At 39.7% G+C, this 17347-nt stretch overlaps 1 protein-coding gene across 1 annotated transcript; it reads left to right on the forward strand.

Moving 5' to 3' along the window:
- Positions 1 to 3553: 3553 nt before the first annotated feature.
- On the forward strand, positions 3554 to 11696 carry LOC137231096 (olfactory receptor 5AN6-like). The gene is given in 2 exon segments (XM_067751655.1): positions 3554 to 3582; positions 10715 to 11696. Coding segments are annotated over 2 exon segments (1011 nt in total).
- Positions 11697 to 17347: the final 5651 nt, after the last annotated feature.

Genomic DNA, 17347 nt, shown 5'->3' on the forward strand with positions numbered 1-17347 from the left:
ACAAATAATAAATGCTGGAGAGGATGTAGAGAAAAAGGAACCCTCCTACACTGCTGGTGGGAATGTAAATTGGCGTAGCCACTAAGGAGAACAGTATGGAGGTTCCTTAAAAAACTAAAAATAGAGCTACCATATGATCCAGCAATCCCACTACTGGGCATATATCTGGAAAACACACAGAAACTCTAATTCAAAAAGATACATGCACCCTAATGTTCATAGCAGCACAATTTACAATAGCCAAGACATGGAAGCAACCCAAGTGCCCATTGACAGAAGATTGGTTTGAGAAGATGAGTTATTACTCAGTCATAAAAAAATAATGAAATATTGCCATTTGCAGCAACATCCGTGGACCTAGAGAATATCATACTAAGTGAAGTAAGTCAGACAGAGAAAGACAAATATTATATGATATCACTTATATGTGGAATCTAAAAATAATGCAAATGAATGTATATACAAAACAAAAATAGACTCACAGATGCAGAAAACAAACTTATAGTTACCAAAGGGGGAAAGGGAAGAGGGATAAATTAGGAGTATGGGATTAACAGATACAAACTACTGTACGTAAAATACATAAGCTTCAAGGATTTACTGTATAACACAGGGAACTATATTCAATATCTGTAATAACCGATAATGGAAAATGATCTGAAAAAATATATAACTGAATCACTTTGCTGTACACCTAAAACTAACACAATATTGTAAATCAACTATACTTCATCTAAAAAAAAGAAAATATCTGATAGCCATTGCAGCTAGCTTAGTGTCGAAGTGAGGGGTATAGCCCAGTCAAAACCAGGAAGATGCAAGGAGATGTTTGCTGGGCCTTTTGGGAGAGAAATGTTTTTCTCTTCTGTGGAAGCTACAAGAAGACATGCTCTCTTCTTTTGGATGATGTGAAGTGACCCTGTGAGATCTAGAACTTGCACAATTTTGTTACCACGGGATGGAATATTTCTGCATAAGGCAAATGAAACAGAAACGAAGAGACTGGAGGTTTATGATACTGTTTGAGCCACTGGATCACAATTTCTCTCACTACTTGTTTTTTTTTAAGCTTTCAAATTGCACATCTTTTATGGAATAGATCAATTATAAAGGTTATTTTTTAATTGCCAAAAGGTACATGAATGAAGTTAAAATGAAGAGAGAAACGCACTGGTAATTCCTGTTAAAGAGTAAAACCTACACGGAAATTATATAAAACAGATTGATACTGATCTACTAACTGACACATTAAATTGGATGTAGAGTATTTAAACTAAGCAAACAGGTGGCAGAAAGCTCAAAGAAACTAAGAGGCTAGCAGAATGGTACATAAATAACCAGCAAGCCAAATATACAGGAGACAGAGAAAAGAAAACAAAACAGTATATATCTGTGACTCTAATATCAATGAAATGAACTGCATTTTAAAAATGAAGCTTTAGTCATTTCAAGAGTCCAAAATATGTACCCAGTACTATCCCTCAAAGAAAGATCTGCATTTAATTACTTGTTAAATTCTTCACCAACTTCCACTTCTACAGTCCAACATATTATGACTACTTCAGTTTTATGAGCTAATAGATTCACTTGATTGTTTTGATCAGTTTTTTTCCTGTCATTAAAAATGAAAGATTCCTGATCCTGGAAATAATTTTGTAATATAGACCAAGAATCAAAAAAATATGATTCTTTTTGCAAAAGTCAACCCTATTCTTAATATATTAATTACTTACTGCTGTGCAAGAAATTGTTACAAAACTTTGTGCCTTGAAACAAAAAGAGATATTTATTATCTCATCCAGTTTCTGTGGATCAGGAATCCGGGGCAACTTGGCTGTGTGGTTCCGGCTCGGGGTCTCTCATGAGGCTGCATTCAGTAGTTGGTCAAGGAGTAGGCTTCTGAAGCTAGATCGAGGCTGGAGGATCCACTTCCAAATAGATCTCTCACATAGCTCGCAAGCTGGTGCCGACTGATGGCAGAGAACAATATTCTCGGTTGCATGGGTTAGCCCTGTTATATATAGGAAGGGTCTACGTAAGTTCAAGGATCATTGGGGACCATTTTGAAGGCTGCCTGTCCCCCTCATTAGAAATGTTTCAGAGTAACTATATTCGAAACATTCATTGGAAATTTGGAAACAATTTATATGCTACGTGAAGAAAATGGTTAAATACGTTAAGGTAAAGTCAGGGGTCTATTACAATGCACATGGAGGAAAATAATATTTGTAATGCACTCATGAGGTTTTGATAATCAATCCACAAATTTAGGGACTCAAGAAATAATTTTTATTATTTTTCCATAACATTATTTTTCCTTTGCCCTCCCCTTACTTCTCTACTGGGAAAAAAATTGGTTAATTCAAGGGGCCTTCGCTCTTCTCCCTACCTTTGTGTCTAAGTTCTAGAGGGCTTGAATGATGCCAGGACAACGGGGGCTCAGGTCCTTGACCTCTCTCCATAGCAGCATCTCCTGAAATATCTATTGCCTCATCAGATTCCTGGCTGTCAAATCACAAATGGAATTCTGCTGCTGAATGCCATTTATCCCCATCATCAAGACATGTTAGGTCTGATGACTATTCGTAGCTACTCTTGGTTCAATGGGAACTGTTGAGGAGACTCTGTAGAACCCAAGCCGTCACTTCCCAGTGGACCTGAAGCACTATGATTACATTCTCTTAAGTTTCTGCCTGCCGACCCAGCCTCTATCCATCTTTTGGTTAGGGTCTCTCTGTTCTTGGTGTCTCTAAACTTATTTGATAGCTGTGCTATTGCCCTTGGGCTGTGTCTATAAGCCATCCTGAAGACTCACTCATGTTTTTGACCTCATCACGTCTGCTTCAAGCTCCTTTTGCTGTCACATCTCTTCTCTGAGGCTCAAAAACCTAACAACGTATCTGCTTGAAATAAGGGAATGGTTAGATATGTGGGGAAGAATATATTAGGTAAAACTTTGAAAATATTTCAAAAATATTCCCTTTAAGCTGTCACATACAGCTAAGTGCAAAATTTAAAAAGAGGGTTGGATGGGAATAAACCAAGAGGTTAAAGACATGTTAGAAGCATGAGCAGACCTTATTTCTAATACATCACAACTAATATATTAGAAATAGGCTGGCCTCTTCTATCCCCTCTAAGACGTCCTTCCCATGTAGTGTCTGGGGAGAGAAAAGCCAGACCTTGAGGATCAAAGGACAATGGCTTAGTCTACCTTAGTGTCTTGGCTACAAAACAAAAATTACTTCTCTTCTTGTACATTTTGAGAGAGAAGACAGCAAAGTGGGGTGAAGGGAGGTGGAAGGACTCCTTGGTGTGTGTTTTGGGGAGATCAGTTTATTAACTTTTCAAAGTTTCCTACACACTTCGCCCAGTTCTCCCTGTTTTTTCCTCCTTGTCTCTCTACCCTTGTCTCTACCCTTGCCTCTACCCTCTCATTCTCCCTTTCCTTCTCTTTCACGCCTTTAAACCAAACAGTTGAAGCCATGGGAGAGAAGAGAACTATTTATGTTTCTTATTCCCGATTCCAAATCTCTGTAAGGTCCTTCTGAACATGATCCGTCGATGCAGTGCCATCCTAAAGTAAAAAACAGAAACCAAAAACGCATTCAAGATAGGATGGTAGAGAGTTGAGACTCACTCTGCTGTAAAGAATCAGACACAGGGAGTCGGGAAAAAGTCTGGACCTGCCGAAGAAGCAAGAGACTTTTTCTTCCCTCTTTGTTTCCTGGTGCGCGAGGAGAGGGGATTAAGAGCGCTGCTTAAAGGAGCTCCAGAGACGGGTGCGAGCTACGGCTAACAGCGCGGACCCCAGAGACGGGCATGAGATGCTAAGGCTGCTGCTGCCGCCACCAAGAAGCCTATGTGCGAGCACAGGTCACTCTCCACACCCCCCTTCCGGGGAGCCTGTGCAGCCCGCCACTGCCAGGGTCCTGGGATCCAGGGACAACTTCCCCGGGAGAACGCACGGCGCACCTCAGGCTGGTGCAACGTCACGCCGGCGAGTGAGCCAGAGCCCCCGAATCAGCGGCTCCTTTAACCCCATCCTGTCTGAGCGAAGAACAGACGCCCTCCGGCGACCTACACGCAGAGGCGGGTCCAAATCCAAAGCTGAGCCCTGGGAGCTGTGCGAACAAAGAAGAGAAAGGGAAATCTCTCCCAGCAGCCTCGGGAGCAGCGGATTAAATCTCCACAATCAACCTGATGTACCCTGCATCTGTGGAATACACGAATAGACAACGAATCCTCCCAAATTGAGGAGGTGGACTTTGGGAGCAAGATTTATGATTTTTTCCCCTTTTCCTCTTTTTGTGAGTGTGTATGTGTATGCTTCTGCGTGAGATTTTGTCTGTATAGCTTTGCTTTCACCATTTGTCCTAGGGTACTATCCGTCCGTTTTTTTGTTCTTTTTACTTAAAAAAATTTTTTTTTCTTAATAATTATTTTTTTATTTTAGTAATTTTATTTTACCTTACTTTATTTTATTTTCTTTTATCTTCTTTCTTTCTTTCTCTTTTCTTTCTTTCTTTCTTTCTTTCTTTCTTTCTTTCTTTCTTTCTTTCTTTCTTTCTTTCTTTCTTTCTTTCTTTCTTTCTTTCTTTCTTTCTTTCTTCTTTTTCTCCCTTTTATTCTGAGCCGTGTGGATGAAAGGCTCTTGGTGCTGCAGCCAGGAGTCAGTGCTGTGCCTCTGAGGTGGGAGAGCCAACTTCAGGACACTGGTCACCAAGAGACCTCCCAGCTCCACGTAATATCAAAAGGCGAAAATCTCCCGGAGATCTCCATCTCAACACCAACACCCAGCTTCACTCAACGACCAGCAAGCTACAGTGCTAGACACCCTATGCCAAACAACTAGCAAGACAGGAACACAACCCCACCCATTAGCAGAGAGGCTGCCTAAAATCATAATAAGGCCACAGACACCCCAAAACATACCACCAGAAGTGGACCTGCCCACCAGAAAGACAAGATCCAGCCTCATCCACCAGAACACAGGCACTAGTCCCCTCTACCAGGAAGCCTACACAACCCACTGAACCAACTTTAGCCACTGGGGACAGACGCCAAAAACAACGGGAACTACGAACCTGCAGCCTGCAAAAAGGAGACCCCAAACACAGTAAGATAAGCAAAATGAGAAGACAGAAAAACACAGAGCAGATGAAGGAGCAAGATAAAAACCCACCAGACCTAACAAATGAAGAGGAAATAGGCAGTCTACCTGAAAAAGAATTCAGAGTAATGATAGTAAAGATGATCCACAATCTTGGAAACAGAATAGAGAAAATACAAGAAACATTTAACAAGGAACTAGAATAACTAAAGATGAAACAAGCAATGATGAACAACACAATAAATGAAATTAAAAATACTCTAGATGGGATCAATAGCAGAATAACTGAGGCAGAAGAACAGATAAGTAACTTAGAAGATAAAATAGTGGAAATAACTACTGCAGAGCAGAATAAAGAAAAAAGAATGAAAAGAACTGAGGACAGTCTCAGAGACCTCTGGGACAACATTAAACACATCAACATTCGAATTATAGGGGTTCCAGAAGAAGAAGAGGAAAAGAAAGGGACTGAGAAAATATTTGAAGAGATTATAGTTGAAAACTTCCCTAATATGGGAAAGGAAATAGTTAATCAAGTCCAGGAAGCACAGAGAGTCCCATACAGGATAAATCCAAGAAGAAACATGCCAAGACACATATTAATCAAACTGTCAAAAATTAAATACAAAGAAAACATATTAAAAGCAGCAAGGGAAAAACAACAAGTAACAAACAAAGGAATCCCCATAAGGTTAACATCTGATCTTTCAGCAGAAACTCTGCAAGCCAGAAGGGACTGGCAGGACATATTTAAAGTGATGAAGGAGAAAAACCTACAACTAAGATTACTCTACCCAGCAAGGATCTCATTCAGATTAGATGGAGAAATTAAAACCTTTACAGACAAGCAAAAGCTGAGAGAGTTCAGCACCACCAAACCAGCTTTACAACAAATGCTAAAGGATCTTCTCTAAGCAAGAAACACAAGAGAAGGAAAAGACCTATAATAACAAACCCAAAACAATTAAGAAAATGGGAATAGGAACACACATGTCAATAATTACCTTAAAAGTAAATAGATTAAATGCTCCCACCAAAAGACACAGACTGGCTGAATGGATACAAAAACAAGACCCATATATATACTGTCTACAAGAGACCCACTTCAGACCTAGAGACACATACAGACTGAAAGTGAGGGGATGGAAAAAGATATTCCATGCAAATGGAAACCAAAAGAAAGCTGGAGTAGCAATTCTCATATCAGACAAAATAGACTTTAAAATAAAGATTATTAGAAGAGACAAAGAAGGACACTATATAATGGTCAAGGGATTGATCCAAGAAGATATAACAATTGTAAATATTTATGCACCCAACATAGGAGCACCTCAATACATAAGGCAAATACTAACAGCCATAAAAGGGGAAATCGACAGTAACACATTCATAGTAGGGGACTTTAACACCCCACTTTCACCAATGGACAGATCATCCAAAATGAAAATAAATAAGGAAACACAAGCTTTAAATGATACATTAAACAAGATGGACTTAATTGATATTTATAAGATATTCCATCCAAACACAACAGAATATACATTTTTCTCAAGTGCTCATGGAACATTCTCCAGGATAGATCATATCTTGGGTCACAAATCAAGCCTTGAAGAAATTGAAATTGTATCAAGTATCTTTTGTGACCACAACGCTATGAGACTAGATATCAATTACAGGAAAAGATCTGTAAAAAATACAAACACATGGAGGCTAAACAATACATTACTTAATAACGAAGTGATCACTGAAGAAATCAAAGAGGAAATCAAAAAATATCTAGAAACAAATGACAATGGAGACACAATGACCCAAAACCTATGGAATGCAGCAAAAGCAGTTCTAAGAGGGAAGTTCATAGAAATACAATCCTACCTTAAGAAACAGGAAACATCTCGAATAAATAACCTAACCTTGCACCTAAAGCAATTAGAGAGAGAAGAACAAAAAACCCCCAAAATTAGCAGAAGGAAAGAAATCATAAAGATCAGATCAGAAATAAGTGAAAAAGAAATGAAGGAAATGATAGCAAAGATCAATAAAACTAAAAGCTGGTTCTTTGAGAAGATCAACAAAATTGATAAACCACTAGCCAGACTCATCAAGAAAAAAAGGGAGAAGATCCAAATCAATAGAATTAGAAATGAAAAAGGAGAAGTAACAACTGACACTGCAGAAATACAAAAGATCATGAGAGATGACTACAAGCAACTCTATGCCAATAAAATGGACAACCTGGAAGAAATGGACAAATTCTTAGAAATGCACAAACTGCCAAGACTGAATCAGGAAGAAATGGAAAATATGGACAGACCAATCACAAGCACTGAAATTGAAACTGTGATTAAAAATCTTCCAACAAACAAAAGCCCAGGACCAGATGGCTTCACAGGCAAATTCTATCAAACGTTAAGAGAAGAGCTAACACCTATCCTTCTCAAACTCTTCCAAAATATAGCAGAAGGAGGAACACTCCCAAACTCATTCTATGAGGCCACCATCACCCTGATACCAAAACCAGACAAGGATATCACAAAGAAAGAATACTACAGGCCAATATCACTGGTGAACATAGATGCAAAAATCCTCAACAAAATACTGGCAAACAGAAGCCAACAGCACATTAAAAGGATCATACACGATGATCAAGTGGGGTTTATTCCAGGAATGCAAGGATTCTTCAATATATGCAAATCAATCAATGTGATACACCATATTAACCAAATGAAGGAGAAAAACCATATGGTCATCTCAATAGATGCAGAGAAAGCTTTTGACAAAATTCAACACCTATTTATGATAAAAACCCTCCAGAAAGTAGGCATAGAGTGAACTTTCCTCAACATAATAAAGGCCATATATGACAAACCCACAGCCAACATCGTCCTCAATCTTGAAAAACTGAAAGCACTTCCACTAAGATTAGGAAGAAGACAAGGTTGCCCACTCTCACCATTCTTATTCAACATAGTTTTGGAAGTTTTAGCCACAGCAATCAGAGAAGAAAAGGAAATAAAAGGAATCCAAATTGGAAAAGAATAAGTAAAGCTGTCACTGTTTGCAGATGACATGATAGTATACATAGAGAATCCTAAAGATGCTACCAGAAAACTACTAGAGCTAATCAATGAATTTGGTAAAGTAGCAGGATACAAAATTAATGCACAGAAATCTCTTACATTCCTATACACTAATGATGAAAAATCTGAAAGTGAAATCAAGAAAACACTTCCATTTACCACTGCAACAAAAAGAATAAAATACCTAGCAATAAACCTACCTAAGGAGACAAAAGACCTGTATGCAGAAAACTATAAGACACTGATGAAAGAAATTAAAGATGATACAAATAGATGGAGAGATATACCATGTTCTTGGATTGGAAGCATCAACATTGTGAAAATGACTCTACTACCCAAAGCAATCTACAGATTCAATGCAATCCCTATCAAACTACCATTGGCATTTTTCACAGAACTAGAACAAAAAATTTCACAATTTGTATGGAAACACAAAAGACCCCGAATAGCCAAAGCAATCTTGAGAACAAAAAACGGAGCTGGAAGAATCAGGCTCCCTGACTTCAGACTATACTACAAAGCTACAGTAATCAAGACAGTATGGTACTGGCACAAAAACAGAAAGATAGATCAGTGGAACAGGATAGAAAGCCCAGAGACAAACCCACGCACATATGGTCACCTTATCTTTGATAAAGAAGGCAGAAATGTACAGTGGAGAAAGGACAGCCTCTTCAATAAGTGGTGCTGGGAAAACTGGTACATGTAAAAGTTTGAGATTAGATCACTCCCTAACACCATACATAAAAATAAGCTCAAAATGGATTAAAGACCTAAATGTAAGGCCAGACAGCATAAAACTCTTAGAGGAAAATATAGGCAGAACACTCTATGACATAAATCACAGCAAGATCCTTTTTGACCCACCTCCTAGAGAAATGGAAATAAAATCAAAAAAAAAACAAATGGGACCTAATGAAAATTAAAAGCTTTTGCACAGCAAAGGAAACCATAAACAAGACCAAAAAACAACCCTCAGAATGGGAGAAAATATTTGCAAATGAAGCAACTGACAAAGGATTAATCTCCAAAATTTATAAGCAGCTCATGCAGCTCAATAACAACAACAAAAAAAAAAACAACCCAATCCAAAAATGGGCAGAAGACCTAAATAGACATTTCTCCAAAGAAGATATACAGACTGCCAACAAACACATGAAAGAATGCTCAACATCATTAATCATTAGAGAAATGCAAATCAAAACTACAATGAGATATCATCTCACACCGGTCAGATTGGCCATCATCAAAAAACCTAGAAACAATAAAGGCTGGAGAGGGTGTGGAGAAAAGAGAACACTCTTGCACTGCTGGTGGGAATGTGGATTGGTACAGCCACTATGGAGAACAGTATGGAGGTTCCTTAAAAAAACTACAAATAGAACTACCATATGACCCCCAAATCCCGCTACTGGGCATATACCCTGAGAAAACCATAATTCAAAAAGAGTCATGTACCAAAATGTTCATTGCAGCTCTATTTATAATAGCCCGGAGATGGAAACAACCTAAGTGTCCATCATTGGATGAATGGATAAAGAAGATGTGGCACATATATACAATGGAATATTACTCAGCCATAAAAAGAAATGAAATTGAGCTATTTGTAGTGAGGTGGATAGACCTAGAGTCTGTCCTACAGAGTGAAGTAAGTCAGAAAGAGAAAAACAAATACCGTATGCTAACACATATATATGGAATTTAAGGGGAAAAAAATGTCATGAAGAACGTAGGGGTAAGACAGGAATAAAGACACAGATCTACTAGAGAATGGACTTGAGGATATGGGGAGGGGGAAGGGTAAGCTGTGACAAAGCGAGAGAGAGGCATGGACATATATACACTACTAAATGTAAAATAGATAGCTAGTGGGAAACAGCTGCATAGCACAGGGAGATCAGGTAGGTTGTTTGTGAGCACCTAGAGGGGTGGTATAGGGAGGGTGGGAGGGAGGGAGATGCAAGAGGGAAGAGATATGGGAACATATGTATCTGTGTAATTGATTCACTTTGTTATAAAGCAGAAACTAACACACCATTGTAAAGCAATTATACTCCAATAAAGATGTTTTATATATATATATATATATATAAGTAAATCAATAAAGTAAGTACAAATAAAAAATAATGAAAAAGTATTTTTTTTAATGTGTAAGATTGTCAAAGAGTAAAGCTGAATAATTATGGGCAGTGTTGAATGGGATGGTAAGGTATATTGTCATAAAATCTTGAACTTGTGTAAACTAGTACCAATTTTTAGACAGCAGTGTGGCAACATCTGTGTGTTTATGTGTGTGCACATGTGTGTGTGCAGAAAAATTTGCCACAAACTATCACGTATAACTGAGAAACGGGATTCCCAATGTTTTTTTAAATAATTTTTATAATTTCTTACGTTGTTTAAAAAAGTTATCTTGACTATGGATAATTTTTGTCCAAAAACATGAGACTATATCCAAAACAAGTATGCTTCATAATATTAAAAATAGACAATCATTAACCCAAACTTCTTCTGCAGTTTGAAGAGACTTCAAGACAAGGGCTGGAGGAAGGAACAATACAACAGGCACCAAATTTATCCTCTTGGGATTCTCAGATTCTCCCAAGCTCAAGATTGGTCTCTTTTCAGTGTTCTTGGGGACTTACCTCTTGACAGTGGCCTGGAACCTGGGTTTCGTTATCCTGATTAGGATGGACTCCTCCATACATCCACCCATGTACTTCTTCCTCAGCAGCTTATCTTTATCCTTCTTAGATTTCTGCTGTGTTACTTCTACAACACCCAAAATGCTCTCAGACTTCTTCCGGAAGCCTGAATTCATCTCCCTTATGGGATGCACCATGCAATACTTCTTTTTCGCTAGGCTGGGTCTGACGGAATGCTGTCTCCTGGCAGCAATGGCTTATGATGGCTATGTTGCTGTTTGTAATCCTCTGCTCTACACAGATATCATGTCCCCCACCCTCTGTGTGCAGGTGGTGGTTGGAGCGTATATAGTTGGATTCTCTGGCTCATTGATCCAACTGTGTGCTTTACTTCAGCTCCATTTCTGTGGACCAAATGGTATCAATCACTTCTGTGACCTGCCTCAATTATTAGTCCTCTCCTGCTCTGAAACCTTTCTCCTACAAGTGATAAAGTTTCTGATAGGAGTGATTTTTGGTGTGGCATCCGTCTTAATCATCGTGATATCTTATGGTTATATCCCTGCCACCATCCTGAAGATCAGCTCAGTTGAAGGCAGGGCCAAGGACTTCAACACCTGTGCTTCTCACCTGGCAGCAGTGACGTTTTTCTTTGGATCAGAACTCTTTGTCCGTATGCACCCCAGCACTGATCATTCTCTGGGCTATGACAAGATGGCATCAGTCTTCTATACAGTGGTGATCCCCATGTTGAATCCTTTGACTTACAGTCTAAGAAACAAGGAAATCAAAGATACCCTTAAGTGGTGTAAGAAGAAGAGAATGTTTTCCCATTGTCACAGTTAATTAAAGGTCTGGTAGATTAGTGACCCTGTTGACTGGAAGTTTCTAGACTATGTAAGAGAAATGCATTTAACGTTATTCCTGGTGCTCTGGCAGGATTTCAAGTGAGTCAACACATCTAAATCCAGCACTGGCTCAGTGCCAGGCAAATCCTGTGGCTTCTTTGAGTCTTGACAGTTGACTCTCCTCTCTTACGCCAGCAATGACTTCACAAATTAATATATTAATTTTTATGTCAATATAACCTTCAGTTTCTCAGTGTTTGACCCTTACATACCCTTTCAGAATTTCAGACTGCAGGCAGGAGAGAATGGGACTAAACACAGGTCAGTAAATGATCTTTCTCATACACAACATCACAAGTAGAACAACAACCACTTTGTTATAGACTTCAAACTCTCTGGGTGCCTAGGTAAATTCCAGTTGATGAAAATGGGGATGTGGAGAGAACCATAACTTTAGACTTTGACATAACTTCCTCACCATGGAAAATAATACCACACGGAGTTTCGTCTAGAGTTTGTTTTCTGAGTTTCTATTTTTAGAACCTAACACCAATAGGAGAATGAACAAGGGATTTCTATGATACTATCCTGACCCGGGAGAGCTAAAGTACAAAGAAAAGAAGTGATCATTTGAATTCTGAAATATATTGAAAAGATTACATTTCTGTTATTATGGCAGATTGAATAGCATAGATGCACCCACCACTGCAAAACTACTAAAGATGCTGGACAAAATATTTTTTAGAAAATATTTAAAAATACACTTCTGAGCAAACAAGAAAAGAAAAGGAGATCTCCAACCTCCAAATGTAAAGAAAAATCAGGAATCCTGAGAGTAAAGGCAGCTCTGAAGATGACTTTCACATTGGGGGGATCTGCTGAACTCTGGTAATATTTGGCCTGTATTGTGACAAGCACGTGAGGCTCGGGGAGAGGAGACCAAACCCAAACTCTCGGGGAGAGTTTGATAGGAGACCCAGACATACGTATGAGAGTCCAGTGGACTAGACCTTGATATGAAAGGAAATTAAGGAAAAAAAAGTCCTATCTCGGGCTTCCCTGGTGGCGCAGTGGTTGAGAGTCCGCCTGCCGATGCAGGGGACACGGGTTCGTGCCCTGGTCCGGGAAGATCCCACATGCCGCGGAGCGGCTGGGCCCGTGAGCCATGGCCGCTGAGCCTGCGCGTCCGGAGCCTGTGCTCCGCAACGGGAAAGGCCACAACGGTGAGAGGCCCGCGTACAGCAAAAAAAAAAAAAAGTCCTATCTCACAAAAAAGAAATCTCAACTCTCTCAGGCTTACTGCTGGGTATGGGGAAAAGTAAACTGAAAATTTGTAACCATGCACCCTCATGGAGGTTCGTGGTCTGAATTCACACAACCTCTGCAGATAAAGGAATCTTAGGTGAGAATTAATTTTAAAACAGCCCCAGGTTGGTAGCACCCTCAAGTACCAATCAAAAGCAAATGCAAATCCTTAAGAGAAAATCTTAAACCCAAGCTGAAATAATTCCCCCATATAACTTTCTGAAGAAAATCGAGTTGTACAAATCTTAAAGTACACAAGGAAACAAGACCTGATGGATGAAAGCTAGAAAGACCTGTCATGTCAAACCTATAAAGACATCAGGAATGGCAATTGTCTTAATACAAATAAACATTAGATATGACTGATATGGTCAAAGTTAAGAAGGGGAATTGAAACTATCTTTAAAGACCAGGACAATGGAGGATTTCTGCATCTGGAGGTGTGGTGAATTATATGCTATACCTGAATGACTCTCGTAACTGAAACACCTGAAATGTTAAATCGGAAATAAAATCATCTTTTAAATGAACTTCCAGTTAACTTAATGAAAAGGAGTAATAAGCTAAACCCTCAAAAGTAGTGAAACCAGGAACGCAGGAGAGTAAACAAGTGCTGGAGAGTTGGAGAGTCTTGCTAAAGGCTAGAGGCCCTGACTTCTACTATGCGGACTGCATGGGTGGTGGAGGCTCAGAAGACAAGACTTAGGACATGCCCCAGGGGAACTGGAAGGCTATAACCTCAGTATAAATTAGCAAGAATTCCCACAGATTATGTTCAAGAACGAAAAAGAACAGTTCATTGTAAAAAAAATAAAATAAGCACAAACCTCTATCTAGAGTCAAATGCCCATAACTGAGAACTGGCAGGGGCAACATAGTCCCTAGAAACAGACCTGAAAACTCTTAAGATATTGGCATTATTGGTAAAGAGGATAAGGCAGTGAGGCCTAGCTATGGGGAAACACAGATGAAATCTCCCCTCAAAAGAGATACCCCCCTCCTCAAAGGGAGAAATACTAAAAATAGGTCAGAGACCTGGTGAGTCAGAGCGCTAAACACTGTAGAACCGAAAGGAAGAAGGTTGCCATTTGCCACAATGTGGATGGAACACAGGGGCATATGCTGAGCCAATAAGCTGGACAGAGAAAGACGATTACATACGATCTCACGTGTATGCGGAAGACAAACAGACAAACAATCTCACAGACACAGAGAACAGATGGGTGGTTGCCTGAGGCAGGGAGTAGGGAGAAGGCAAGTGGGTAAAGAGAATCAAAAAGTACAAACTTCCAGTTATAAAATAAATAAGTCATGGGGACATAATGTACAGCCTGGAGACTGTATATTGAAAGCATTGTTAAGAGGATAAATCTTAAAAGTTCTCATCACAAGAAAAATAATCTGTAGCTATGTGACGATGGATGTTAACTAGACGTTGTGGTGAGCACCTCACGATGCATACAAATATTGAATCATTATGTGGTACCGCTGAAACTAATATGATGTTATATGTCAGTTATATCTCAAAAATAAAAGCAAAAGGAAGAGCGTTGGTATATCTATGCAGTGGAATATTATTGGGCCATAAAAAGGAGTGAGGTGCTGACATCTGCTACAATATGGCTGAACCTTGAAAACGTCGTGCCAAGTGAAAGAACCAGTCACAAAGGACCACATGGTGTATGATTCCATTTTAATGAAATCTTCATAATAGGCAGATCTATACAGACAGAAAGATTAGTGATTGCATAGGGATAAGGGGGTGGGGAAGAAAGGGGAGTGGCTGCTGGTGAATATGGGTAAAAATATTTAATGAAACATCCTAAAATTAGATTGCGGTAATCGTTGAAAAACTCTGTGAATAGACTGCAAGTCACTGAATTGCACACTTTAAAAGGCTGAATTTTATAATATGTGACGTATACCTCAGTAAAGCTGTATGTTTTGTTTTGTTTTGTTTTTTAAAGAAAGAGGCTGGAAAGTGCACAGGACAAAAGGCAAAGGTCTTGGGAAGGCACAATTTCTGTTGTGGGTATTCCTTAAATATTTGGTAATGAAAGAGAAAAAGGAAGTGAGCAGGGAAAATTAAAGGTCCTAAGAAAAATTTTGAAATCAAGCAAAACACTCACCCATCTCTGTTCCTGAGTAAAGTGACTATACAAAAGAAATTGCTCTTCTCTGTACCAACAGAAGAGGACACCCTTAAGCTAAGAAACCCAGTTTAACGTTCAAGCCCCATTCCCTGTTTGATCCTCATAGAACCCTGCACAGTCTCAGACCTCAGGCCCTGGTAGAAACATGATTGAGCAATACTTCCAGGATCTAGCAATTCCCCCACCTGTTGTGCTGTGGCATGGTCCAGATATATCGTTCACCAACAAGACATATACCGAACAACTCAATGTTCTTGGGACAGTGTTACCTAACTCAGGTCCGGCTGCTCGCTGCTCAAAAATCCATATGTGAGAGAGAGACAAATGTTGGTAGAAGGGAAAGTTGCTTTTAATCAGAATACCTGCAATCTGGGGAGATGGTGGACTCCGTGTCCCCCAAAAACCATCTCCAAAGATTCTGCTTGGCCATGAAAGTTTTTAAAGGGAAAAAGGGAAGCAATGTCAGTTAATCATTGAGATATGGGGTCAAAGTCATCCGCATACCCCGCTGTGTGTAGGCTTGTGTGCAGGCTTACTGACTTTTTGTGTTTTTCTTTAGATGCTATCTTTTTCACGCAGCCTGTGAAAGGGGAAGTTAGGGAAGAGATCTGGTCATCTGTTAATTACTTATTCTTCATTTCTACTTCTTTGATCTACAGAAAGAACCAACAGATTAGGCATGGTATTGTGTGGCCAAAATATGTGAAATATGTGTGAGGGCCGGAGATGAGTAGAGCGTGGGGGTGCCTGCTTTAAGGTTAGTGACAAGACAACAGGGTCTCCCGCTGAGAGCTCTTTCCTGCGAAAAACCGCTTACAACAGAACTGAGACAAATGAAAGAGCAGGAGGGTGCAGGGAGCCTTTCTGGTCCGAAGTAGAAATGAAGAGATTCACCATAGGTTTCCTTGAAATAGCCATTTCTCTTTATGCATTTAAAATATGGCTTGACTTGTTTAGTTACATATAGATTGTCAAGAATGTATTGCATAGCCATAAAGATGACCAAATTAACCAATGAATTTGAAGAGGCAAGTAAAATGGAACAAAGTCTTATATACATAGGATATATCGGTTATGAGACACCAACATGTGATATCCTGTTAGACTTTCATTAACCAGTAGAGGGAGCTCCATCAGAAGACTCTACTGTAACTGAGGACTTAACACAAGACTAGGAGAGCAGCGGACAGATTTGACTAGTGACAGCGATGACACTGACTTTAGTGTAACTGTTTACAGTTTGTATCCACAAACCTTTGGTCTTCATGACAGCTTGGCTTTGAGACCCTCATCTTATAGATGAGGAAGCAGAACCTCAGCTCACATTTGGAAAGGTGGCCTAGCACACGATCAGCAGACGAGGGACAAGGCATGCACGTGCAACTACGTCATCCAAGGGGACAGAATATTAACACGTCTCCCACAGTGGTCCAGATAGGATACTCTTTTCTCCCAGGAGTTGCCACTTTAGCTGGAATTATCCCTTCAAACTTGGTATGGCTGTCTGAGGAAGGCCAAATGCATTCACCACTGCTATGTGCCTAGGACACATGAATACTTACCTTCAGTACTTCTCTTCACCCCAAGGGTTCACAGCTTTTTAGTCCCTTATAACTGTGGATTAAGATAAGAAAATTCTCACTGTAAGAAAACTCCTCCTTGAACTAAACAACAAGCTCTTTCCAAGTAACTTCAACCTGGTTTCATCTGCAAAAGGGACGTGAAAATATCCTCCCTCCCAACTTCATAAGATGCAAGATGTGACACTCTCCTTGAAGAGGTGAGTAAAGCTAAAAAACCCCATTATCTTCTCTTACCCTGTTCAGGAGGAAGACAGTAAGCAGAGAACCCAGCCACACTGTGCTCAGAATTCTGACCTACAGAATTGTGAAATAATAATATGCCTATTGTTTTTTGGTTTTTTTTGCGGTACTCGGGCCTCTCACTGTTGTGGCCTCTCCTGTTGTGTCTGTTTGTTTTTAAGGTTGGCATTCTTTTTTTTTTTTTTTTAATTTTTATTTATTTATTTATTTTTGGCTGCGTTGTGTCGTTGTTGCTGTGCGCGGGCTTTCTCTAGTTGCACGGAGCGGGGCCTACTCTTCATTGCGGTGCGCGGGCCTCTCATTGTGGTGGCTTCTCTTGTTGCGAAGCATGGACTCTAGGCGCGCTGGCTTCAGTAGCTGTGGCTCGTGGGCTCTAGAGCGCG

This window comes from Pseudorca crassidens, chromosome 9, assembly GCF_039906515.1.
Source record: "Pseudorca crassidens isolate mPseCra1 chromosome 9, mPseCra1.hap1, whole genome shotgun sequence".
Lineage (NCBI taxonomy): Eukaryota > Metazoa > Chordata > Mammalia > Artiodactyla > Delphinidae > Pseudorca > Pseudorca crassidens.